A 23,740-nucleotide genomic window follows, 5' to 3' on the forward strand; every position below is an offset into this window, starting at 1 on the left:
GGGCACTGCCTGGACAAGCATCCGCTGGTGGCAACGCTGGAGATGCGACCAAACATCTCCGGCTGTACGCTGCTCCTGGTGCTGGTGAGTCAGCTAGTTGCCTTAGCCCAGGAAATGCAAGAGAAGGCCGCTCCAACGCTCCAATGGTTACACATTTGCCCAGCCCGTGGCCAAATGTCGCTCACGATTCCTTTGTCGTGTGGCGGGCGCGGGAGCACGTACAAAATTCACTTGCAAAATTTCGAGAGTTACATTAAAGAATGAAAATGATGAATTTATTTAACAGTTTCCGAAAGAACTAACTTATAGACTCTATTGTTTAACTTGAGTGTTTAATCCTCAGTCTGCGGGGTTTCCTGGTGCTGCGCTGAGCCCTCGCCGGCGCGCTTTATGCACTGGTTGATTTTCTCGACGAACTCATCCGCTATGTCCTGCTTGCCGAACCGACAGGCCAACTGCTCAACCACGCCCTCCATGGACGTCTTGCCCTCCGCATCGGCGGCGTAGTTGAGGCCGTACCACGAGAAGCTCTTCTTCTGGCCGTGCATAGGGGCCAGCTTCATGTCGCCGACAATCTTCATGTTGAGCAGCACCTTGGGCACGAGCTCCTGTCGCATGAGCAAGCGATAGGACTGCAATTGCGGATGCTCCAAGATCTTCAGCTCGCCAGTACCTGCCACAAAGGGTGGGGGGTTACAGCATGCTGCGAAATATTGTTAAGTGTGCGGATACGTACCTCGCTCCTTCCATTCCTTTGTGTTCGTATCGAAGCGGTAGAGCCGCGAACGCTCGCCAAACAGCTTAGTCTCATCCTCCTCTCCCGTCTTCACAACGATCTCATCCGGCAGATCAACAATGGGCGCATAGTAGGGATCGTAGTTATCATTGTTTGTGGCATCCCCATCGCCACCATCGCCATCTGTTTCGGCGTCGCCACCCGTCGTGTTGTTGCCCCGCTGCGAGAGCGGCGATTGGAAGTTTTTGAAGTCATTCTGATGCGTGAGATTGTAGAAGCCGCCGCCAGTGCCCGACTTATTGAAGCCCATGGGTGTGCCCTGATTCTTCGCGGACAAGCTGGCAAAATCATCGCCACCAGCCTTGCTAGCCAGATCCGCCAAACTGGGACTTGCCACAGCACCACCACCACCACCAGCAGCAGCAGGCGAGGAAGCCGCCTTCGTGTCACCAAAAGCCAAAGTGAATGCCGACTTGGGTGTGTTGTTGTCCTTCTTCTGTTCGTTGCTCTCTCCCGTCTCTTTGTCTGCGGGTGGTGACGGCTTTCCCAGCTCTCCAAATGTGATGGCATTTTGGCCAAAAGCGGGAGCCTCAGTGCTGGCTGCACTGCCAAACACATACTCAGATGATCCACCGCCAAACACCGAGGTGTTTGTGCCACCGAAAATAGTCTTGGGCGCCGCCGACACGTTCTCCGCCTTGGCTACGCCTCCGAATATGGATTTGTGTGCCTCGGGTATGCCGCCAACTCCACCAAATATGGACTTGGCACTCTGATCCTTGGACTCGGCAATGCCGCTGCTAAAAATGGAGCCCAGAACATTGCCCTGGCCGCTGCTGAAGATCGACTGCGACGGCTGCTGCTCCTGGGGTTTGCCAGCCCCAAACAAAGTCTGGCCAAAGATTGTTTTCTCTGTGGAGAGGAAATCATTCATTCATTGAAATCTTAAGGAGATGCTAACTGGGGATCAAGACTTACCTGTAGCTGTGCTGCCAAAAACGAATGCATTCGTTGCGTTATTCTCCTCTGGCTTGCTGGGCGGGGCAGCAGCTGCAGTGGGAGCCGCCGTGGAATTGGCAGACACTGCCTGGCCAAAGCCACCAAAGCCGCTGCTGTCGGCGCTCGCCAGCGAACTGGCTCTAAAGATGGAGCCTCCCAGCTGTGGAACAGCGAGCGGATCTGCGGCGCGCGGCAGCTTGAGTGCTGGCAAGTGCATGGGCAATGGAGGACTCACATCATCCACAATTGGGGTAATTGGGGTGGCTGAGCTTTGCTTATGCCAGTCAAACGTATCTGGATCGCATCCCCGACAGCCCGCGCACGCTGAAGCAATCGAGGATTCATGGTCCTCGGCCAGCAACTCCTCGACCAGGGATTTGGTCTCCTGCGAAATCAATGTGGAGCTGTCAATCTCAGGTGCAGCTGTTGTGTTCTGCTCCTCAACGATGGCTGTGGCGGTGCCATCGAGGGCGCTCTTCACGACCCTCAGGAAGTTATCGGCAATGCCCTTGTTCTTGAAGCGCAGCGTGAAACGCTCGTTGACGCTTTCGCCCTCGCTGTAATCGTGCACGACAAACAGCCAGGAGCGCTCGTCCTTGGGTTTGTAGGCCACACTCGAGCTAAGGGCGTGATTGAGGCACACCTTGAAGATCGGCTCCCGTCGCATCAGCACTCGCAGTTTGCCCGTCTGCCTGTGGCGCAGTATCTTCACATTGCCCACGCCCCGCTCGCGCCACTCGTCCGTGAGGCGATAAAGCTTCGCCCGCTGCACATAGAGCACCTCCTCGTCCTCCTCGCCAGTCTTGACATCGACCTTATCCGGCAATGGGATTACTGGTGCAAAATACGACTGGTTCTCCTCCTCCTCCGGCTCCGAATCGTTGTCCTCCCCGTTATCATTGGCTGTTCGCTGTTCCCCGCCGCCGGGACTCTTCGGCTGCTGCTGTGCGGGCTTGGGCATCGTGAAGCTAAAGGTGCCAAATCCCAGGGTAGTTACGGCCGTCGCCGCAGATGTTTTGGGCACAAAACTGAAGCTGGACGATCCAAACACACTCTTGGGTGCTTCTCCCTCCTTGCTATCCGCTGCCACAGTTGGTGGTGCAGCAGAAGCAGCTGCTGGAACTGGAGCTGCGCCAAAGCCGAAATTAAACTTTGTAGTTGCCGGCAAGATGAGGCCCGACGATGAGCCCAGGGCGTTGCTCTCCTTCTTGGGCACTGTGTCATCCTTGGGCGCCTCGCAGGCGCTGCAGTAGAGGGCATCGCCCGTGTTGCTCAGATAGCAACTGCCGCAGGACCAGCTGCCAGCCTTGGGCTTGAAGGCATCGCCAAATCCAGATGATTTGCCGGGCAATGCGGCAGGAGCCGAGGATGTGGCTGCCACTGGAGCAGCTGCTGCTGGCTTCTCCGTTGACTGTGGCTTGGCTCCGAAAATGAAGCCCGAGGAAAGGGTAGCTGCTGCTGGGGCTGCCGCCGTTGTGGCGGGTGCAAAGCCAAATGAGAACTTGCCCGCATTGCTGGTCGATAGATTCAGGGCATTCGATTGATCCAAGCCTGCTGGCTGCTTGGGCGGCACTGTCGCATCCTTGGGACCCTCGCAGGACAGACAGTAGAGCTGATCCTGGCCATTGCTCGTGTAGCAGGCCTCGCAGCTCCAGCTGCCAGCCTTGGGCTTGAAGGCATCGCCAAAGCCTTTGCTGGGTGCGGCTGCTGCTGCTGCTGCGACAGCCACCTGCTCCACCTCCTTCTTGGCACTGGTGGTGGTGCTGGTGGTGGATGATTCCAACTCTGCAATTTCCTTTTGTGCCTTTAGCACCGCATCAAGGAACTCCTTGCATGTCTCCGGCTTCTTGAATCGCACGCACAGCGTCGCCTCTTCCAGCTCCTGATCGGCAAAGTCCTGTGCTGCCCAGGTTAGTGCCGTGGTCGAGTTGATGAGATACTTGAATGTGGTCTCGGGCAGCAGCCGCTGGTTGCAGCACGTCTTGTGCACCTTCTCGCGTCGCATCACGAGGCGCACCTGGCTGGGATCCTTCCTGTTGCGCAGCAGCTTCATGGGCCCCAGGCCGCGCTCCTTCCACTCGCCCTCGAAGTACCGCAACAACTTGGCCCGATGCTCGAACAGCACATCCTCGTCCTCCTCGCCAGTGATCTCCTTCACCAGCTCGGGCAGGGGTATGACTGGGGCAAACTGTGCCGTCGGCTCGTACTCATCCACGGCCTCGGCCTCGGCTTCGGCTTCGGGCTGCTGCTGCTGCTGGCCCTGCAGGGTGCTCTCCTGGATCAGGGCCGTGGTGAACAAGGTGCTGTTGTTGCCGCTCGCATTATTGTTGACAGCCGAGACGCCGCCAAAGGACAGGTTGTTAAAGGACAAATTGCCGAATGGCGAGGACGTTGGCCCCGATCCCTGCTGGCCAAAGCTAAAGCTGGCAAACGGCGGCACTGTCGGAGGCGCGGCGGCTGCCGTGGGCGTGGAAGTGGAAGCAGCAGGCTGCTGTCCGCCAAACAAAGATTTGGCCACTGCCGTCGAGGAGGTTGGATTGACGGTGGCTGGAGCAGCCAGAGCCGCCAGCGATTCCGAGAGCTTCATCTTGGACGGCTCAAAGGGTTTGCCGAACGATGAATTGGTGGCGGCTGGTGTGCTGGTCACAAAGCTCTTGGACACATCTTTGACAGGAGCAGGAGCTGGTGCTGGTGCTGATGCTGGTGCTGGAACTGAAGCTGCAGCTGCCTTGGGCACCTCGGGTACTGCAGCTGGGGTAGCTGCGGCTAGCTTGGCATCCTCCAGACGTGCCACAGCGTACGCATCGTGGAACTCTGTGGCCGTCTCGGGGGACCGGAATCGCACGAGGAACGTCTCGGCGACCAGCTCCTCATCGGCATAGTCATTGGCCGCCCAAATGAATGACTTTTTCTCCGTGTCGCCTTGGGGTGTGGCCAGGGACATCTCACTATTGATTTTGTGATTGGCACAGACCTTGTGCGTCTGCTCGCGTCTCATGAGGATGCGCGAGACGCCGGTGGCCTGGTTCTTGAGTATCTTAATGGTACCAATGCCACGCTCCCGCCACTCGTGATTCACCAGGCGGAAGAGCTTCGCACGGAAGCAGAACTTGACCTCCTCGTCCTCCTCGCCGGTGCGCACTTCAATCTCATCGGGCAGCGGTATGATGGGCTGGAAGTCCGGACGCGGATCGTAGTCCAGCTCCAGTGAGGCATCTGTGGCGCCCGCACTCTTGTTTGGCTCACTCGCCGCACTCTTGGCACTCTCATTGAGGAGCAGGGCCTGGGCCTGTTCGGCCTCCTGCTCCTTTTGCTTCTCGGCAGCGGCCTTGGCCACCTGCGTCTTGAAGGAGAACGGACTCTCCGCGTTGCTGGTGCCAAAGCTGAAGTTGAACACTCCGCTGCTAGTTGCTGTCACGGCAGCTGTTGGGACAGTCGCTGGCAGCGCACTGACCGTTGCTGCTGTCTGTGGCTGCTGCTGCTGTGGCTGTTGCTGCTGCTGTGGCTGCTGTTCCGCGTTCTGCACCAGACTGGGCTTGATATGCTGTGCAGGAATCGTCACGCTGAGTGTGGGCTGAACCCCAGCGACTGTGGGCGGTTTGGGCAGCGGATCGGAGCTGGTGATGACCACATTAGCCGGTGGCTCCTTCTCCACGGGCTGGTTGTTCAGAGCGCGATTGAACAAGGATGGAATGGCCGGTGCGGCCACAGCGCATGACGACTGTGGTGCGACGACAGGGGCTGCCAGTGGAGCTGCAGCCACTGGAGGAGCCACCACTGAAGGCACACCCAATGGCGGCTTTGCCTGCGGCACCTGAATGGGCGACGGCATAAATACGGGCGCGGATGAGTTGAAGAATCCAGCGCCAGGAGGCGCAAGTACTCCACCTCCAACTGGCTTGGGAGGCTCCACCGGTAGATGTGGAGCTATGGCCGGGGCTGGTAGCTGCTGCGGTGCTGCTGCTGGGACTGGAACTGGAACTGGGGCGTGTGGTGGAATCAGACTGGGAGGCGTTTGTCCAAAGTTTCCGGACTGTTCCAGGTAGGATCTGGGCGTGGACACGGCGGGTGCCGGTGGGAAAATTCCTGGTATTCCAGCAAAGTTTGGATTTTGTGGTCCTGCAGATGACATTATAGATGATATATTTCATTGAGATTGGAATTTGTGAATGCTTTTGAGGATAATGGAACGACAAGGACTATACAGTTTCAAAGCAAGCAGCTTTTAAGTGTGTTTCATAGCAGACAGCTTTCTGGGTGTTCAAGCAGGGAGCTATAGAGCTATAATCTAATTTCAGCTTCAATTTTTGTTCAGTTTCATAGCAGACAGCTTTTGAAGTTTTATAGCAAACAACTTTTAGAGTAGAGTTTTATAGCAGACAGCTCTAAAACAACCAACTTTAAGACTTTAAGAGTTTTATAGCAGACAGCTCTAAAACTACCAACTTTAAGACTTTAAGAGTTTCATAGCTGCCAGATTGAACAGTTTTATAGCATTTGGCTTTAAAATTGTCATAGCAAACAGCTTTTGTACTTGTACATAAATATATATGAAATGAATATTAATTCTGCAATGGAATGCTCTACAAATAACTGATGGAATAATCATATATGGTGTAGAATTGTGGACACAACTGGATACTCGCACTTACCAAAAATACTCAGAGGCGGCAACGTTCCAGGGGCCGGGGGCGTGCGCATATAATGCTGCGCCTGGGCCGCATAATAATTGTAGAGCTGATTCTGGTTGAACATTGGACTGCCATAGGCGCCCTGCAGGAATCGATCCTGTGGTGAGGGTATGGCCGGAAGGCCATTGAAAAATCCACCCGGATTGGGTGCCCCATAATTTGAAGCCAAGACCTGCTGCTGTTGCTGCTGCTGCACTGCCGCTGCCGCCGCTGCCTGGCTCTGCTGCTGCTGCTGCTGTGCGTCGAGCTCCTCAATGATGAAGAGATCGTCCAGACCGAGGGCCGTGGCCGTGTCCACATCTCGGGTGGGCGTTTCCCTGTGTGTAATCTTCATTTTCTTGATCATATCCTCGATGCCGGTGAACTTTTCGGTTAGGTTCTTGATCTCCTGACGCATATCGTCGATGCCGGTGCTCACATCGTCCTTAAACTGGCACAGGGACTTGCTCATCTGATTGACAGTCTCCTCCAGCTGACTTAATTTCGCATTGGAGGCCAGCGGTGTGGCCGCTGTGGCCGCAGTGGATGGCGTGCCCCGAGCTGGTGTGTACCTCGGGGAAGAAGCAGCAGGCGGCTGCTCCAGATGTCGCCGGGAACGGTTGAGAGTGAGCGAAGCACCCGAATAGAAATCCGGATCCTCAGCATCCTCGTAGCTCGACGAATTGTTGTGGGTATCCGGCGAGGCATAGACATCGTAGTTCGAACCGCAGCGATCCTCCTCGCAGCGTCCCACCTCGCTGCGGATGATCCCTTCGAGCGGGTGCTTTATATGGCTGCGGAGCAGCTGCTGTGTCTGCTGCAGGCAGTCCCTCCGGCGCTCCCAGTAGCGCGCTTTGGCGTCCCTGTTGATTTGGCTGGAATGCTCCAGTATGCGATACGCCTCGGCCTGCAGGTAGGTGGCCATCGGCAGATTCAGGCCGCGCACCTCGTCGATAAACTGCTGATACTGATGCGCCTTGAACATCTTCGAGCTGAAGTACGAGACAGCCTCTTCGGCCAGGCGCTGCCGTTCCTGAAAAGCCTCCGTTGAGTTGGCCGAGGCGAGCTTGAAGAATCGCGGATAGTGCTCTTGGCCGACTCCGCCATGCTGCTGTTCGCGGCGCAACATGCTGAAGCTCTGCTTGTAGAGGGTGTCGATGCGACGCTCGAGCGCGTCTCGATCCTGGCGCGAGCACAGAATGGCCCCCAGCTTGAGGAGTATGATGGTATCCGCCTTGGTGCCATTCACGCCGCGTACCGCCTCCAGGCCCAACTGGATCTGGGCACGCTGCTCGCCCCGACTGCAGTCGGACACTTGATTCTTGTGCGAGCGCAGAACGATATCCCACCAGCTGCTCTGCTCGGGCGTGGCCAACTGGCTGAGCACATTGGCGTAGGGCAGCATGTGGGGCCGCGCCGACGCACTGATATTACCCAGATTGCAGCTGTCGTAGCTCTCGCGCTGGCTGGCCAAGCGGCTGTGTGTCTGGATGACCGTGGCGTAGAGGAACACATCAATGTCCAGCTGCGAGAGCGAGTCCTGGCCGCAGAAGCTCAAGTCTTGCTGGACATCCCGGCGCATACCCTCGTAGAAGGCCACGCGTGGAGCACTGCCAAGAGTCTCGCTGGCCCCCAGGGCCAGGTACACATGTTGCGCCAGCGACTGGGGCTGCAGCAGCTGGGCCTGCCGCTCATAGGACTCGATGTCCGCCTCCGCTGGCCACTCGTACAGGGGTTCATCCAGCTTGGGATTGCGCACGAGATGCGACGAGTTCTCCTTCAGCTTGTGCTCGGGGTGGGAGAAGAGCACCGGGAAGAGCTGGCGACGCCAGTTCTTGTCCTGCCACTGGAGGCGGGCGCAGGCCAGCAGCTTATCGGAGTCCTCAAACAAGCCAAGCATTGGCTGGTTGACATTGTTCTGCACCGTCTGGACGTTCTCCTTTTGGTCCATGTCATGGGGCTTCGCGGGCCGGAGGCAGCCGTTCAGAGTCCTGCCCAATTGGGCGCAACGGAAGGCACCCTGGAGGCGCCACTGTTGCAGTAGCTTCTTCTGATCGCCGTCGCAGTGCTTCATCCAGGGCTGGGAGAAGTTCTCCGGCAGCGGCTTCGACTGGTAGCCCAGCAGCAGCATGGGCAGCACGCTCTTCACGCACTTCACCCACTTGTTGTGGTTGCTCACAATCTCTCGCTTGAAGACGAGCGCCACCGCATGCAGCAGCAGCTGACCCGAGTAGTGATCGATGCAGGACTGGTGCAGCTCCGACTGCAGCTGATCGGCCGACGCGGATTTCTCCATGTTGAACTTGTGCAAGTACTGGTCGAGCCGGAACAAGTGGCTGCTGCAGTCGAGCATACTCTTGCCCGACTCCAGGCTAAGCTGCGTGAGGCGGTCGAGGGTGTGGAGCGCCAGCTGCCAGAAGCGCGGGCCCAACTTCTTTGGTACGTCCTTGCCCTGCTCCAGCTTGGTGAGTGTCGTCCAAAGGATTTCATACCAATCGGCGCACTGACTGGTGACACTCTTCTCGTCCAGCTCCACCCTGAAGGCGTAGTTGAAGGCCTCCTCCAGTTTCTTCTTCTCCAGATAGCAGCGGATGAGACGCACCCGCACCTGCACGTCCTGTGGCCGTGCCTGCAGCTCCCTGTGCATGATCTCCTCGAGGGCGTTTATCTCCGAGTTGGCTGCTGTGATGTCGCGCAGCTCCCCATCGCTGCCCCCTCCGCCACCATTGGTGGTCTCTTGGACTTTCAGCTTCATGCGCATCTGGAACATCAGCTCGGTCTCATTCAATTGAATGCCTCCGGCCATGTCCAGCCAGAACTTGGCACACTCGACGCTGAAGAGGCCGTTGCTGTCGTCCAGCAGCAATTGGCAGGCGTCGTCGATCACATCGGGTTGCTTGGGATTCAGCTGGATGCAGCGCTGGTAGTGCTCCAGGGCCAGCTTGGGATCGGGTTGCTTGCGCATCGTATAGCAGGCGGCAATCAACTTGTGGGCATTGGCCTCGTCCTTCACCTTCAGATAGCTGTTGAGGTATTCAATGGCTTTCGGGTATTCCTGTATCTTATAGTACATGCGGGCCACCGCCATGCCCTTGACATCGCGCTAAAAAATACAAAAATAAACGAATTTAAAATAAATGTCGCCTAACCTCACTTTGCCAAAAGGCAATCCATCCATGCAGGGCCAAACATTACAGCAGCCAAAGGCTAGCGACTAGCATATTTATAATTAATATCCCACCATGCACAATGACATGTGACGATAGAAAAGCGCGCAATTTTCATTTGAAAGATGCATCCCATCATCCCCCCCAGTCACGGCGGGACGATGCGAAGTGACGCTGCACGCACACAAGCACACTGAAACATCATTACATGCATGGCGCCAATGGCGGCGGCGCCGACTATTTCGCAACATAGAAGAAATTCCAATGCAATAATTACCAAGTGTCCGGGCGGCAATTTGCCAAGTATTTTGTGAACCTGCTCGTCCACCTCCTTCCTTGTCGTCCACATATCTTATGTATAGTTATTTCGCTTCAGTTGACAATCTTTTCACGGCTTTGCTAAAATGTGCTTCGCGGCTTGGCTTTTACCTAGTCATCGGCTCGGTTCAACAGTGATTGCTCAAACAGGAACTTGCCAAAACTAGAAGTCGGATCAATTCTAGCTCGGCAATTCCAGGATAAATACGCTTTACTGGCTTTGCAATCCAATCAAATCGTATATATTGTTAAATACTTAATTTAAAGAATGAAATTTAGCTTGACGCGGCACTGCCAACAAAGACCGGGACCGATAAATTAGTGTTGTCGAACTTCGGCAGCCGAAGCGTTGCCATCAAAGAGTACTGGATTTTGATGGTATTTTTCTAACATTACCAACACTTAATAAAATATACCAGAAAACAAATTTAATTTTAAATGCAGTTTTTTTTTTTATTTGTTTGATCTATTTCATTTGTACTTTCCAGAACAGCAATTTCCTGTCAGACGCCGCACTTATGTAAGGCAATCGTTGATGCCAGGCCAATCCTGCATACGTTTTCAAATCAGTTTCAAGCAGCGGCACCGTAGACTTTGCTGCAAACACTTTGAGCGTTAAACCTGGGCGTCCGATGCTGGCCAGGATCATGTCTGAGCTGCCGGGCGCAAAGCGAACCACGCGGCCACCATCCTCATGGATCTGCTTGACGTCGGCGGGCACAAATGGACGATTGAGGTCCCAGGTGATGACATCACCTCCCGCCAGAGCAGAGACAAACAAGCGATTGCTCTGGGCCCAATCAGCGGACATCAGGGGAAACTTTGGCGATTCCACGGACAGAACCGTCTGCTTCTGTCTTACATTGTAGAGATGGATGATGCCTGAAAGTAGGAGTTGGGTTAACAGTGGCCCTTAATGATCATACTAGTCTACAACCCACCTCTCTTCTCGGCCACAAGCACCTTTTCGCTATCCTCTGGATGGCTTTTGATCGACATGCCCGCCGAGGACAAGCAGAAGGTGATGACGTTCTCGGCCACTGCGGCGGTGCTCCAGAAGCGGCACGTAAAGTCATCGCTGACCGAGGCCAGAAACTCTCCTTCGCACACCCAGGATATGTCATTCACGTAGTCGGTGTGTCCACGCAAGGTGTCCACCGTGTTGTACTGATTGACATCCGTGCGAAATATCATCATATCCCTGCCAAGGGCGGCGCAAAAAGTCACATTGTTAGGAGTGCTGTTCAGAGAAGTGTCCGGAGAAAAGGCTATGGAATTGACGCAGCGTGCATCTCTTTCAGCCAGCTCCAAGTCCTGCAGATGATGCCACAAGAACTCGCAGCTCTCCTCCTATGGACACCAGATTCATTTAAATTCAATATTTAAGCAACATACTGTGAACAATACTTGCCGGCAGTCCAACCACAAGCAAGCAGATGCGTTTTTCCAGCGCCACTGCGATGAGGTTGTAGGCAAAGTCATTTGCGCATATCTCGTAGCACTGGATGGACTCATTCAAGTCTATTGTGTGATCGGGTCCTGTAACAGTTCGCATTTCTTCCTATTTATATAGTTTAATCGAATAAATGCAACAATTCCTGGCGCCAAATGTGTTTACTTTGCTTTGCAGAAATTTGATACTAACGCCATTCCCCAAACATACCACATATACCATATTGATGGTGTACAACACTGAAAGTAATCTTAATTTGGTATATTTTAGTGCTTTCTGTACCGAGCTAAGTTGGCTGCGAATTACACTACTTCCTTTTCCGTGTTAGCTGTGAAAGAAAAAACATGCCGGTGGGTGCTAAATGAATCTAAAAATTGGTTTTAAACAACGAAAACTCGCAAATGGCATGGCAAAAACCATGCCGAGCGCACCGCCAATGTGTCTAGTGCTCAAGAAATGTGTGTTTGGTGTGAAAACCGCCAATTCCACCCCAACAACAGTCAAATACTGCGAACGTCTGACCAACTGCTTGCCGTGTATTGGTGTTGTACCCACGCGTGGCATGCGCCCAAGAAATTGCAAACAATTGTGAAATGATACGGATATTACAATTTTTTATGAAATTGTGACTGTTTTGCCAACACAATTCGTGTCAATTCATTCAACTTAACCTAGAAAAATGGCATTTGCGAATTTTTGTTGTTCTTTCTATGAGAATGCATTTTGTTGATGCGAGTGCGAGTTCGAGTACTGATCATATGGTTTCCCCTTCTACTTTTAGCTAGCAAAAGATTTACTGCACCCTCTTCCCGCTGAGGAGAAACGCAAGCACAAGCTGAAGCGTCTGGTCCAGCACCCCAACTCCTACTTCATGGACGTGAAATGCCCTGGCTGCTACAGAATCACAACTGTGTTCAGTCATGCACAGGGCGTCGTGGTCTGCGCTGGCTGCGCCACCATTCTGTGCCAGCCAACTGGAGGACGTGCCAAGCTGACAGAAGGTGAGTCCTTCAATCAATCCCCCGCTCGCCCTTTGATCCTATCTTGGCGCATTACTAAATGGTTTTATTGTTCCCCTTTCAGGCTGCTCGTTCCGCAGGAAGCCACAGTAAAATGGGACTCTCTTGGATGAACCACAAATTATTAATTTTTTAATAAAAACTAAAACGTAAAGAATCCACAAAAAAAAATTCCATCAACTCTTTTTCATTCGAAAATGTGTCTCGTACCGCATCGCTTTTCTAGACGCCGCCGCTGTTCCGAAGGGATTTGTGAGAAGCGAAGCACCAAACAACAACAGCCGAAAGCAGCAGGAGCAGCGACAATTTTTATATTAAGTAGTTTTAAAACTGGCATGTAGACGCAACCAAAACGTTTGAACTACTATGAAGAAGGATTGACTGTGGCTGTAAAATAGAAAGAAAGCTTGTAATATAACAATTCCTGGCTTTCTTTGGTTCATTGTGCTTTGTATATTAAAGAATTAACGATCTTGTGGTTGGTAAACGTGAAAAAGAGAGCTCCTGCCTGTGGTATTTGTTGTTGTCTATGATGTGCTAGTGCGGGCCATAGTCGGGAGGTATCTTATATTTTAGTGCTGATTTAGTGTATTCCGCGCGTTGCATTTGTTATACCCGTACTCAAAAAAGAGTTAAGCGGTATATTAGATTTGTGGTAAAAGTGGATGTGTGTAACGCAGAGAAGGAAACGTTTCCGACCCCATAAAGTATATATATTCTTGATCAGCATCAATAGCCGAGTCGATAGAGCCATGTCTGTCTGTCCGTCTTGTTTGTCGGCTAGATCTAAGAGACTATACGAGCTAGGGCAACCAAATTTGGTTTCCAGGCCCATGTGATATCACACTGCACCTGAATCAGATCGGATCACAATTATAGCCAGAATGAAGAAATTAATTTTAAGTTGGTTTCCCCGCCTCAGATGTAGAATATACATTGTAGATGTAGATAACAGATGTAGCAAAAAAATGTAAAATGTAAATTTTTTTTTTAATTCTGAAATTCTATAAAATCATAAGCTCAAACATCTATATACTGACTGAGTACGGGTATAAGTAGATTCGCGTCCCCAGAAGCGACCTACACGTTCCTTCTCGTTTTTTTTATTGTGTTGCCAAGTGCGAAATGGTTAAATATTCAAATTTGAATACTAGCGCTCGCTATTAGTAAAGAATAGACTTTTCAAAAACAGAGGTTGTTACCGCCATACCCTAAATACCAGGGCTGACACGCAAAATTTGCGCCAAATTCAAGCAAACCATAAATACTATTAATATTATTGTTTATATAAACATACAAATAAATGCAATGGATAAAAAAAATTCATTTACAAACTTCCTTCATGGTTTATTAGGGAAAAGGAGATTGATGAAATGTTTGTCATCCATATTGTAGAAAATTGATTCATAAATTGGATAAAATTATATGTTCAGTGCTGAGAGTCCTCAATGGCTAGCAATAGGCCACCAAATTTCAAAATCGAGGAATAGCAACGAATCTTGTCGTGTTCGTCAGTATATTTACGGTATATTTCTGGAGTATTTTTGGGCTCACACTTGACGCAAAAATGAGTAGGAGAGAGTTTTGAGTGCTCTCTTTCGACTGAGTCATGGCAAGGTATGGCCCCAGTATTAGAACAAGCTTATTTTAAGGGCCTCGTACAAGGACTAAATATACAATGGTTGCGCGAAATATATATATATATATATATATATCCATATATATAGAGAAATCTTATTTAGGTCAAAAACATTTCAATGCGAGAAATGCTTATACCACAGATTTAAAGCAGCTTGGATAGCAGTAATTCAACATTATTGAAAGGATATTGGGTATACAAAGTGCCATACTCCATACGCCAAATGTAGCATACGTGTAGTCATCATGTAAAAAAGGCACATTTTTGCTGACCCTTGCTTTAAGCTTATTTTTTAAGTAATCCACTAAATAGGAGTCCTTAAAACAAGCCGGATTGTAGAAAATTGATTCATCTATCTGTTAAAATGATATTTTCAGTTGGTACAGGCCTAACTAGCTGGGAATACTAAATAGAATATCAAAATTGATGAATATGATTTTCCACGGTATATTATGAAAATGGTTGGGTATATTTCGGTATATTTGATCGAAAATCGATATCGAACTATCGGTTGCTATCGGCGCCCAGACTCCAGGCCAGACAGCTTGGCGCGTCTGTCTGCCCAAAAAATCTCCCAGACAGCTTGGCACCGCGCTTTTCTTCGCATTTCGCACACAACAACAATTCCCCAACTGCAATTTTTAGCGCGAAAAATGTTCAACTCTCTGTTTGCTAAGAATATGGACTGCGAGGACAAGATGCTGGAGGATAATCTCATGGAGATGGGCACAAAGCTGTGCTCCTTGCTGGAATCCAATGAGAATCCGCCGGGGCCGCAGCCCCGCGCTGGAACTCCCTCGGGGAGCACCTCTCACATGGTGCTGGCCGAGCTGCAGGCCAATTTCAAAGACTTGAACTTGGAGAATGCTCCTCGCTTTGAGTTCCACGGCTACGGGTGCCAGGCCTTGACGAAGAGAACCCGCGACAACGAGGAGCCAATTATGAGTGGGCGCCATCAAAAGAAGTCAAAGTCGGGAGCTTCTGCCACGTCTGGGCAGAGGCAGCACCAGCTACAAATGGAGAATCTATACAACAGGACCCAACTGACTCCGATGCTGCGTTCCATTGGCCTACGTGGTGATTGGTGAGTGGTGAATGGCAGCCATGTGCTCGCCCAGTATTCATGTGTGTGTGTGTGTGAATGCTCCTCTTTCACAGCGTGGAGCGCAATACCGTTGTGCGTTTGATGAATCTGTTCAAGTCGCTGCACGAGCACATGAACCAGGAGCTGGGCTTTGGGCCGGAACACTCCTTCCCATCGGACTATCTGTTTGATCTGCCCAAGAAGCGCACCATGCCCTGGAGCCTGAATCTGCGCTATCAGGTGGAGGTGCTGTGCACCAAGGCGGAACGTTTTCTGGCCAACCAGCGCCGCATGCTCGAAGCTAATCGCAACTTGGACTACGGGAAGTACACGGAGTGCGACAAACTCCTCAAGGGATCGTTGAATTTCCTAAAGTCCTTTAAGCAGTTCTCCCACTCCACGTTGCGCCATCGAAATGGCAACTTTTTGGGCGCTGTAGCCAAGTGTAAGCTCCATGCAATCGTCAATCATCAATCCAAGGCACTGAACATCTAGTTTTCTTTGCAGCTAATGCCCTGAAACTGGAGGACTTGCTCACGAATCTGCGCGAGTGGCTGCGCGCCGCCTTTCTCTGTGTGTATGTGTTCAACTGGGAAATGGACCATGAGCATCGCTATTCGGCCGCCATGACCCAGGACCACAATGCACTCATGGACAGAGCCAGGCAGTTGGCTGCCACCGAGCTGAAGGCCGCTGAACCCAAGAAGCTCAGCCCGGAGGAAAAGCTAATCGCGCACCGTTATAAGCTGCAGAATGTCATCGAATGTGCCGCTGAGAACGACGACTTCCTGTCTGCACTCCTCAACACTCCCGACATTTACTTTCCGCCCGAAGTTCGGGCCATATGTGCGCCACAAGAGCGCACTGCTGACCATGTGGATGAAGCAGCAGCTGAAGCGCCTGAAGTACGCATGGGAGGCATCGATTTGCTGGACATAAGCGATTTGCTGGAGCCCTCATCGCCACCAAAGCGTGCCACTGGAACGCGTCGCTTCAAGCCCTTGTGCTTCCGCAGCTAAAGGAAGAGGAAAGGAAAAAGAGAAGAAATATCAAAAGTATAACGAAAACGATAATCAAAAGTAAGAGGAAGAGACAGCAACGATGATCGAATTTGGATTGCAGCTGCATTTACATATCCAATATTGAAAATAATTATAAGCGTACAGTTTTTGATTTGTTTGTAGTTTTGTAAGCAGCAACAACAGAAACGTTCTATTGATTGTATTTAGTAAGTTGAATGTATTTGTATTTGGATTAAGTTGAAACGTTTTGTCGTCCAAGGAACTTTTATATTTTGAATTTGAAATTCAATTAAATATTTGCACATGTAAGCAATCGAACTAAGAAACACAATAATAACCAATAAGGAATTGAACTAGGGGTGGTAGGGGGTGGTATCCATTCTACAATATGAAGAGCTCCTCTAGGGGTAGTTTGCCAAAGATTTTGTTCAGCACAGACTTGACTATCAGGCCCATGGCATCGCTAATGCTCGGCTTCAGCTCATTGAAGATATCCTGCCAGTTCTCGTTGATCAGGATGTGCATGTTGTCGCTGAGATCCTTCTGGCCATGGAAGAGACCCTCCAGCTTGAAGCTGACATTCGAGGGATCGACCTGCATCTTGATGTCGGCCACTTCTGCGAAGGTGTGCCCGCCCCTTGATATGGGCCGAAAAGTGATGAAAGAATGGATTTTGCAGTGCTCTGGAAAGGGTAGGAGATATGCAGCTGAATGAGTGGGAAACCTTTGGGGTGGTTGGCTGTTTGCTTACTCAGCACAATCTCGGCCCTGCCCTTGCCAACAATGGGCAGAATGAGCACCTTGCCGTCCACCGAGTAGGGTCCCTTGATTGCCACTTCGGGCACCTCCATCACAAACTCAATTGGCTTGCTGAGATCAGCAGTGAAACCACTAGAAAACGAAGGATAGACTTAGCATTGATTGGGAACTAATATCGGGGATTCTTTCTTACCCCACTCGCTTGGCGTTGCCGCGCGACAGACCCAACAGGTCCACTTCGGTGAAGCTCAAATCAACGCTGACCGGACTGTGTGGATTTCGGCCAATATTGAACTTGGTTATGTGCAGCGGATCCAATGGTATCAATCCCAGCTCCTTGATGCCACTCTGGGCGTAGTTTTTGAGCACATAATTCACGCCATTCACCACGCACTGATCGTCCATAATGGCGCATCTCTGGATACCAGCGGCTGCAGAAAGAATTTCAATTAGCATACAAATATGAGCTGAGCGGGGGCAGGAATCGGGATCGGGACTTACGCAGATCAGAGGCGTGTCCGTGCACGGATATAGCCAGGCAGCTGAGCAGCAGCAGCGGCAGGACGAAACTGAAATTACTCTCCATTATGATCGCTGTTGAATGCCTTGGAAGACTGTCTCGCTGGCCCACACTTGGGCCCACCTTTATAGTCGGTTTGTTTTGTACGTTCTCCTGGCCAGTTTCAATTGAAATTTTGTGTCCGAGTGTGAATTTAAATGCGTTTTGTGTTGTTGCTGCTGTTGCTGTAGCTGCTGTAAACCGCTTTTGCGTTTTAAGTGACCGAGAATGTCACTTTAGACAAAGTCAGAGACTGACTCAGTGCAGGTCTCGGTGAATGGTAAATGGGTTATTAACAGAAACCGGCAGCCTCCCCAATGGGGATGATGGGGCGACGAGTGAGATGTTATTACCGGTAGATTTATTTTACGACTCCCTTTAATGAACTGCCAATTTGAACTTGATCTTACATGGCGCTGGGGTGAGGGGGGCATGTTTCAGTTCCAGTTCCACTCCCCATGCCAATGACACTGCACTGCCCCCACCCAGTGCTCCCTACCCCCCTGCACCTAATCACGTTTTGCCGGCCCGGCTGATTTGTGTACAGTATGCAAAATTTCCGTGGGGCGTTCAAACATTATTCATTAAGAACCACCGCTCGCTCGAGTGCGCCTTTGACATACTTTAATTTAATTGCGTTTAATGAGTTGAGTGGCTGATCACTTGTTAAGGGTCATTAGTTGGGTCCCCATTAGTCCCCATACAGTACAATATTTCCTTGTGGGTCAATAAGCTGTCTATGCCACATACTTTCAGGCAGCAGTCGGAATACTCAGCTGCGATGGATGATCTACCTTTGATCAAATTTAGTTATTTCTCCACTTATTTCTAACACCTTAATGGCTCTGTTTTACAGCACTCATTAAATCTAATGATGATTGCAGCGTATGCGTGTTATTTCCGACAGCTTAAAACGAACTTGGGCAAAGTTTTCTCACTCGAAATGAGAGTATGTAGTTAGCTACCCTCCTCCTCCGCGGCAAAGTACTTGGCATAGGGATACTTGGAGAAGACCCTCGTCATTAGCGGCTCGTATAACGCGGCAAAGGCATTCTCAATTGTCTCCTTCGTCTCACTGAATATGGCCGCACCGTTCTCGTTGAGGAAGGTGTTCATTGTGTCGCCCAGCGTCTTGTCACCGTTGAAGAGATTGCTAAAGTAATAGTGCTGGCTCTTTGGCTTCAAGTAATACTTCAAGTCGCTGGCCTCCATGTAAATCTCTCCATTCCTCTCCACCGGCTTGCCTGTAAAACTGATTTTCACATCCGCTCCAACTGAAAGTAAGTGGAATTTAGTGAGGATTTAGTGGGGTAGACATTCGTTTAACCTACTCATTGTCATGTTGCTGTACCCGGAGCCGCTTATGGGCAGTACCAGGATCTGGCCCTTGATGGAGTAATTACCCACCAGGGAGAACACCTTGGAGCTCATGACCATTTCGTGCTTAGTGGCAATTTCCTTGCCGAATCCTCTGTGCAAGGAATATTTATGAAAAACCCACAGTGTTACTTTGATTTGTATCAGAACTTACCTCATCTTTTTGAAGCGCACATCCTTGTTTCCATACAGTTTATTGTCCGTAAAGGTGAGATCTATGCTCACTGGACTCCCATTGGCGCCCTGCCTGAGCACCATCTTATCCACCGTCATAGGATCCAGCTGCACCAGGTTCAGGCTGGCATCCCCCTCGGTTGCCTTATCCGTGATTAGCTTGTTGCAAAACTTGACCATACATTCGGTATCTCCGTATTTGCACGGCTTCGGATCATCGGCTGGAGGGAATCGAGAGTGTTAGTTATCTGGTTGCGTCCTGGAAATCCATTCTTACGGAAATCCGCCTGCACTGCCACTGCCAGGCACAGGACGAGGGCAACAATAATACGCGGCATGTTGACACGGCTTTAGAATGCGAAAACTACTGACTATTTACCGGCATTTCGTTTACTATTTATAGTGGCGAGCCTCCAATTGTACGCCACTTCACTCCCCGCTTCAATTAGTCACCGTAAAATTGTGAGATGCTGTTGCTGCCGCTGCCGCTGCCGCTGACGTTCTGACGCTTACGCGGCGAACCCGTTTTTGATGGGAGATCGATTGCATCGTTAGGCTTGGCTTGGCCTGAATCCATATTTAAATGTGTTGCACTATTAGTTAATTAATTGCATATGATTGTTAGCTAAAATACTTACATGCAAGCCTACGTACATTGTGTGCATGTGTCTGTGCGCGAACTTGTAACACAGATTTATTGCCTTTTAACTTTTCCATTTTGTTGCTTCAACAGAATTCCTTTGTTGCGGGGGTTAATTGTAATTGATTAATCATTTAATGTTACACTTAAACACACAATTTACGATTCGAATTGTGTTTTTGCTATTGCGCAATTTTCTAGGGCAGGACGCTCGGCCGCACGATCGATTACATACACACGTGTTATTATATGGCCACACATACGCATCACATTGTTGGGTTGGGCTAGGAAAGGTTATTGATCGTGTTGCACAAAGCTATTAACTACCGCAATAATATTTTGTTGTGTACTTTTACTTGTACTTATCAGTATAATCACGGTTTTAAGAGTTTATTAATAATAATAAGAGAGAGCTTTAAACAACTTTGTGTTCTTGCTTCGCTCTGTTTTAGAGTTGCCGAATGGTGGTGCTTATGCATGGTGGCGTTGCCGTATGCGCCTACGTGGCTGTTATGGTTTAAATTTTAGAAGTATCCTATGGTCCTATTCAAACAAATTTTGATGGGCTGGGAAAGATGACCGTTGTAAATACGAATTAACGAGTAAACAACTATCTAATCTACAGAATATTCAGTATAAACTTTACACCGCGTAATAACACGATGATAAGTAATTATCCATTTAAAAATGTAAAGCATATGTAAGCATATGGCAAAATGTTTTAGTTGTTATTGTTTCAGACAAATCATCTGTTAATTACAGTATTAACGCGTCAATGGCAGTACATACGTACATATTTCTGTTGTTGGAAAGGGAAATCCAAAAATAGCCAAATGGGACAAAAACAACCGAGTCATCATGACGCTCAGAGACGCTGCGCTCTCTAGCAGAAAGCGAATCAAAGGGATTTAAGGTAAGCCGCAGGAACAGGTTCCCACACATTTCGTTAACTATAACGCACCGCTTTGCAGCCCAGCCCAGCCCGGCCTCCTTATGATCATAATAAATTGGGAATGGAATGGAATGGAAGCATAACTAGTTTGAGTTGCAGTTGATTGACTCGCAAGTGGAAGATTTTTGTGCACTGGCCCGAAGGTCAACTGGGTGTCGGCTGACGCTGGGGCCATGGCCGCACCTCTCGTGTTTACCGTTGCACACACACTTGAACTTGAGAGCGAGTTTTCTCGCTGAGCGGACCTGGGGAACTGGAGGGGAGGCAATCTTTGATTGTCATGCAAATGGCAGGCACCGTCACGTGAGACGATTACTAATCGCTTGCCAAAAATCGTATTGTGCGGAAACGATTAGATTAGAAGAAACTGCTCCCCTCCGGGCAGGAGAAGCTACGGGCCATAACCGGTTATTCATATACAATTTGGTTTATTCTACCTTTTTGTCTTTATATAGTAAGTATAGTAAGTAATAACCTAGCAAATATGATGATGATGATGATGATATATGTATGTGGCGGTGCCTGGGAGCAATGGAACAGTCAATGGCATGGCCAAAGGCACGCTGCACGCTGGATAAGTAAATGGCAGTGGGGGGGAAATACTCGTACACTTATGCTGGTTAAGGGTTAAGTTAATGACTAAGCTGTGCTCTGTTCTATCAGTTCTCCAGGTACAGATCCTCGTAGGCGAAGCGCTTGAACAGATTGGAGAGGATGCTCTTCATGATCTCCGCAATGGCCAAATGGATGGAAGATTGCAGCTCGCTCCAGACCTCGACCCAGTTCTCGTTGAGGAACTGATTCAGATTGGCACCCAGCGCCTGGTCCCCGTTGAAGAGGTTCGTCAGCTTGATGTTCATTCTGAAAATCATATATATAGAAGCTGCCTGCGACTGGACTGCAACTGAAGCTCTGTGCACTTACCTCTGTGGCTCCACGAGCACCTTCAGCTTGTCCACGGTGAGATAGGTGCGGCCGTCGCGCACCTGCGTGCCAGGCTTAAACTTCACCGAGAACTTGGGCGAATGCAGGGTGATGTCAGCATCGCCGTCACCGCGGATTGGCAGGATCAGAATGCGTCCGTCAGCGGTGTACTTGCCGCGCAGCACAATCTTCGGGATGCTGCCGTACATCTCGAACTTGCTGGTGCCGGGATCTGCGCCAAAACCACTGCGGGAACAGACGAGACAACGAATTGGGAGGTAAAGAACGTGCACGGTTTGTCCATTTGATCACTTTTGCTGCCACTTACACAGCATTGTCGAACTGCACGCCGGACAGGCCCTCCACATTGACATCTTTAAAGTTGAGCTTGAGGTTGAGGGAGCCCGTGCGACCGTCGGATATATCGAAACGCTTCACCAGGAAGGGCTCCACCTGCGGGAAGCCGGCTGCGGGATAACCCGTCTTGGCATACTTACGCACCACGTAGTGGGCGGTATTGATGATGCACTTGGTGTCGCCAATGCGGCAGCGCTGCAAATCAGGAGCTGCAATGGGCAAGGATTGGCCAGGAATTAGACTGCGCTCTGGATGGGGGAAGGACGGGATTCTCCTGGATGGATAACTCACGAAAACTGGAGGCGCCACTGGCCAGGCACACGAGCAGGGCAACGAAGCACAGCTGGAGCAGCAACATGCTGAGGGATTCTCGGAGCAACGGATGGATGCGAATACGAATTCGTTTACGACTACGACTCTACGACTGCGGCGACGCGTTCGATGATTTGGCGAACTCCCGACCAAGTTCAATGCTAAACTGTAAATTGGCTCGGGACAGACGCAAGTATTTATAAAATTTTGCGCGCTGGCTGCGCGATGGGACGGTCCCCAGAGCCAGGCCAAGACGGCAGCGGCAACCAGTACACTTTAGTTTATTCATTCTAGACTTGTCTTGCCTGTTGCCCGTCGCTGTGGCGCTGTGTCTGTGGCTTCTGCCCATACGATGCCAGTTGATAGGCTACACATATCGAGAGTTCGCAGTCAGCAGCAGCACAATATTATTAATTAATATTATTAACATGTGCCAGGCAACAACAGAAACAGCAACAGCAACAGCAGCAACAATCAAAAGTGATTCTATAAATTTTAATGCTCAAACTGCCGCCAGCCAGTTTTTCGGACAGCGGCGATTCGAGCTTTTACTTTTTATAGATCTATAAGTCGTACCACAAACCCCTTCCCGACTCCGCCTCGACCAAACAATGTGAAATTGAACCTGTCCGTCTAGCCTGCTCTGTCGATCGGTTGGATTGGATGCTTTGTGCGCGCTTATAATGAAGTGCAAATAATAATTTTAAATTATCAGCAGCCAGTCCAGTGTACCTACACAAATCATCCATCCCGCTGTTTGCTATTTGCTGTTTGAGATCAGCGATCGAGCATTATAATTGTTCGGGGAATTCCAAAATGAAGTGTCAAATAAAATGTGTTAAATGGCAGGTCAGGCAGCATAGCTGATGCAAATGAGTGATCAAAGGTCACAGATCACACATGGGATGAGCTATTCCCAAGCTAGTCTGTTGAACTCTTCATAGATATATTAATTATCTTCACTTCTACCCCAACACCAGCCATCTGCTGATGCATTTAGCGAATTCTACCCAAGGTGATTGAATAGAATTTCCGTTTTGCAGCGGAGACAAATTGGATCTTTTTGATTTTTGGCAACAACTCAATTCCGAGCATAAACCAATTAGGCATCATAAGTCAAGAGCGGCGGGAGGCGACCGACCACAAACTGGTTTCCCCCCGTTGGCATTCTTAATGGGATTCGCTGCTGAAAAACTTGCCCCTCCCCCCCCACCGAGAGCTGCTGACAAGCGCGCTGCTGCCCAAACAGGCTCAAACAGGCAGCCCCGCAGCACGGCAGCATGGCATGGAGGGGGAATCTAATCCGACCCGACCACTTGCCAAATGGTAGTAAAAGTCTTCGAGCGTTCGTCATCGATAAATTAGCATAGCAGAGGCGATTTGCTTTATATACTATACGCTTACGTGTGATATGATATGAAACCGGCATTCTGTTTATTTACCCATCCAATTGGCGCCAGGTGACTTCACATATCCAAAATTTATTTTTTTTTTTTTTAATTTTTTTTTTTGGCAATTTTTAGTTGTTTACAGAGGCAATTCCTAGACGCTGTCGTAGACATCATCGCGACTCGGGAGC

General features: G+C 50.2%; 7 protein-coding genes across 9 annotated transcripts; 2 read left to right on the forward strand and 5 right to left on the reverse strand.

Moving 5' to 3' along the window:
• Positions 1-248: 248 nt before the first annotated feature.
• Positions 249-10,219, reverse strand: LOC111070187 (E3 SUMO-protein ligase RanBP2). The gene is made up of 5 exons (XM_022360556.2): positions 9,850-10,219; positions 6,388-9,508; positions 1,715-5,854; positions 737-1,648; positions 249-673 (listed from the first exon to the last, which is right to left on the reverse strand). The coding sequence occupies exons 1-5, from the start codon at positions 9,919-9,921 to the stop codon at positions 333-335; spliced, it is 8,586 nt and encodes a 2,861-aa protein (XP_022216248.2). The 5' UTR covers positions 9,922-10,219; the 3' UTR covers positions 249-332.
• An 83-nt stretch (positions 10,220-10,302) lies between these two features.
• LOC111070191 (nucleoporin Nup37) lies at positions 10,303-11,545 on the reverse strand. Its single transcript, XM_022360563.2, has 3 exons — positions 11,302-11,545; positions 10,832-11,240; positions 10,303-10,772 (listed from the first exon to the last, which is right to left on the reverse strand). Exons 1-3 carry the CDS (start codon positions 11,443-11,445, stop codon positions 10,357-10,359), a joined length of 969 nt encoding a protein of 322 aa, XP_022216255.2. The 5' UTR covers positions 11,446-11,545; the 3' UTR covers positions 10,303-10,356.
• A 45-nt stretch (positions 11,546-11,590) lies between these two features.
• On the forward strand, positions 11,591-12,860 carry LOC111070192 (40S ribosomal protein S27). 2 transcript variants are annotated; one of them, XR_002607325.2, is made up of 4 exons: positions 11,591-11,693; positions 12,125-12,344; positions 12,427-12,511; positions 12,589-12,860. XR_002607325.2 is itself a non-coding variant. In XM_022360564.2 (3 exons), exons 1-3 carry the CDS (start codon positions 11,688-11,690, stop codon positions 12,453-12,455), a joined length of 255 nt encoding a protein of 84 aa, XP_022216256.1. In that variant the 5' UTR covers positions 11,591-11,687; the 3' UTR covers positions 12,456-12,860. The 2 variants fall into 2 exon arrangements, 1 of the variants encoding a protein (XP_022216256.1); XM_022360564.2 differs by having other exon boundaries at positions 12,427-12,860.
• A 1,666-nt stretch (positions 12,861-14,526) lies between these two features.
• Positions 14,527-16,417, forward strand: LOC111070022 (protein bag-of-marbles). The gene is made up of 3 exons (XM_022360317.2): positions 14,527-15,085; positions 15,160-15,530; positions 15,593-16,417. The coding sequence occupies exons 1-3, from the start codon at positions 14,655-14,657 to the stop codon at positions 16,102-16,104; spliced, it is 1,314 nt and encodes a 437-aa protein (XP_022216009.2). The 5' UTR covers positions 14,527-14,654; the 3' UTR covers positions 16,105-16,417.
• LOC111070024 (protein takeout) lies at positions 16,325-17,558 on the reverse strand. Its single transcript, XM_022360319.2, has 4 exons — positions 17,368-17,558; positions 17,060-17,297; positions 16,859-16,998; positions 16,325-16,790 (listed from the first exon to the last, which is right to left on the reverse strand). The coding sequence occupies exons 1-4, from the start codon at positions 17,450-17,452 to the stop codon at positions 16,489-16,491; spliced, it is 765 nt and encodes a 254-aa protein (XP_022216011.1). The 5' UTR covers positions 17,453-17,558; the 3' UTR covers positions 16,325-16,488.
• Positions 17,559-18,027: 469 nt separating this feature from the next.
• On the reverse strand, positions 18,028-19,432 carry LOC111070025 (protein takeout). Of its 2 annotated transcripts, XM_041595017.1 has the most exons (4): positions 19,254-19,422; positions 18,957-19,197; positions 18,757-18,896; positions 18,028-18,699 (listed from the first exon to the last, which is right to left on the reverse strand). In XM_041595017.1, the coding sequence occupies exons 1-4, from the start codon at positions 19,312-19,314 to the stop codon at positions 18,383-18,385; spliced, it is 759 nt and encodes a 252-aa protein (XP_041450951.1). In that variant the 5' UTR covers positions 19,315-19,422; the 3' UTR covers positions 18,028-18,382. The 2 variants fall into 2 exon arrangements, with proteins under 2 accessions (XP_041450951.1, XP_041450952.1); XM_041595018.1 differs by lacking the exon at positions 18,757-18,896 and having other exon boundaries at positions 18,477-18,699; positions 19,254-19,432.
• A 1,544-nt stretch (positions 19,433-20,976) lies between these two features.
• On the reverse strand, positions 20,977-22,346 carry LOC111070026 (protein takeout). Its single transcript, XM_022360322.2, has 4 exons — positions 22,141-22,346; positions 21,821-22,058; positions 21,493-21,738; positions 20,977-21,429 (listed from the first exon to the last, which is right to left on the reverse strand). The coding sequence occupies exons 1-4, from the start codon at positions 22,205-22,207 to the stop codon at positions 21,228-21,230; spliced, it is 753 nt and encodes a 250-aa protein (XP_022216014.1). The 5' UTR covers positions 22,208-22,346; the 3' UTR covers positions 20,977-21,227.
• Positions 22,347-23,740: the final 1,394 nt, after the last annotated feature.

This window comes from Drosophila obscura, unplaced genomic scaffold (assembly GCF_018151105.1).
Source record: "Drosophila obscura isolate BZ-5 IFL unplaced genomic scaffold, ASM1815110v1 contig_4, whole genome shotgun sequence".
NCBI classification, from domain to species: domain Eukaryota; kingdom Metazoa; phylum Arthropoda; class Insecta; order Diptera; family Drosophilidae; genus Drosophila; species Drosophila obscura.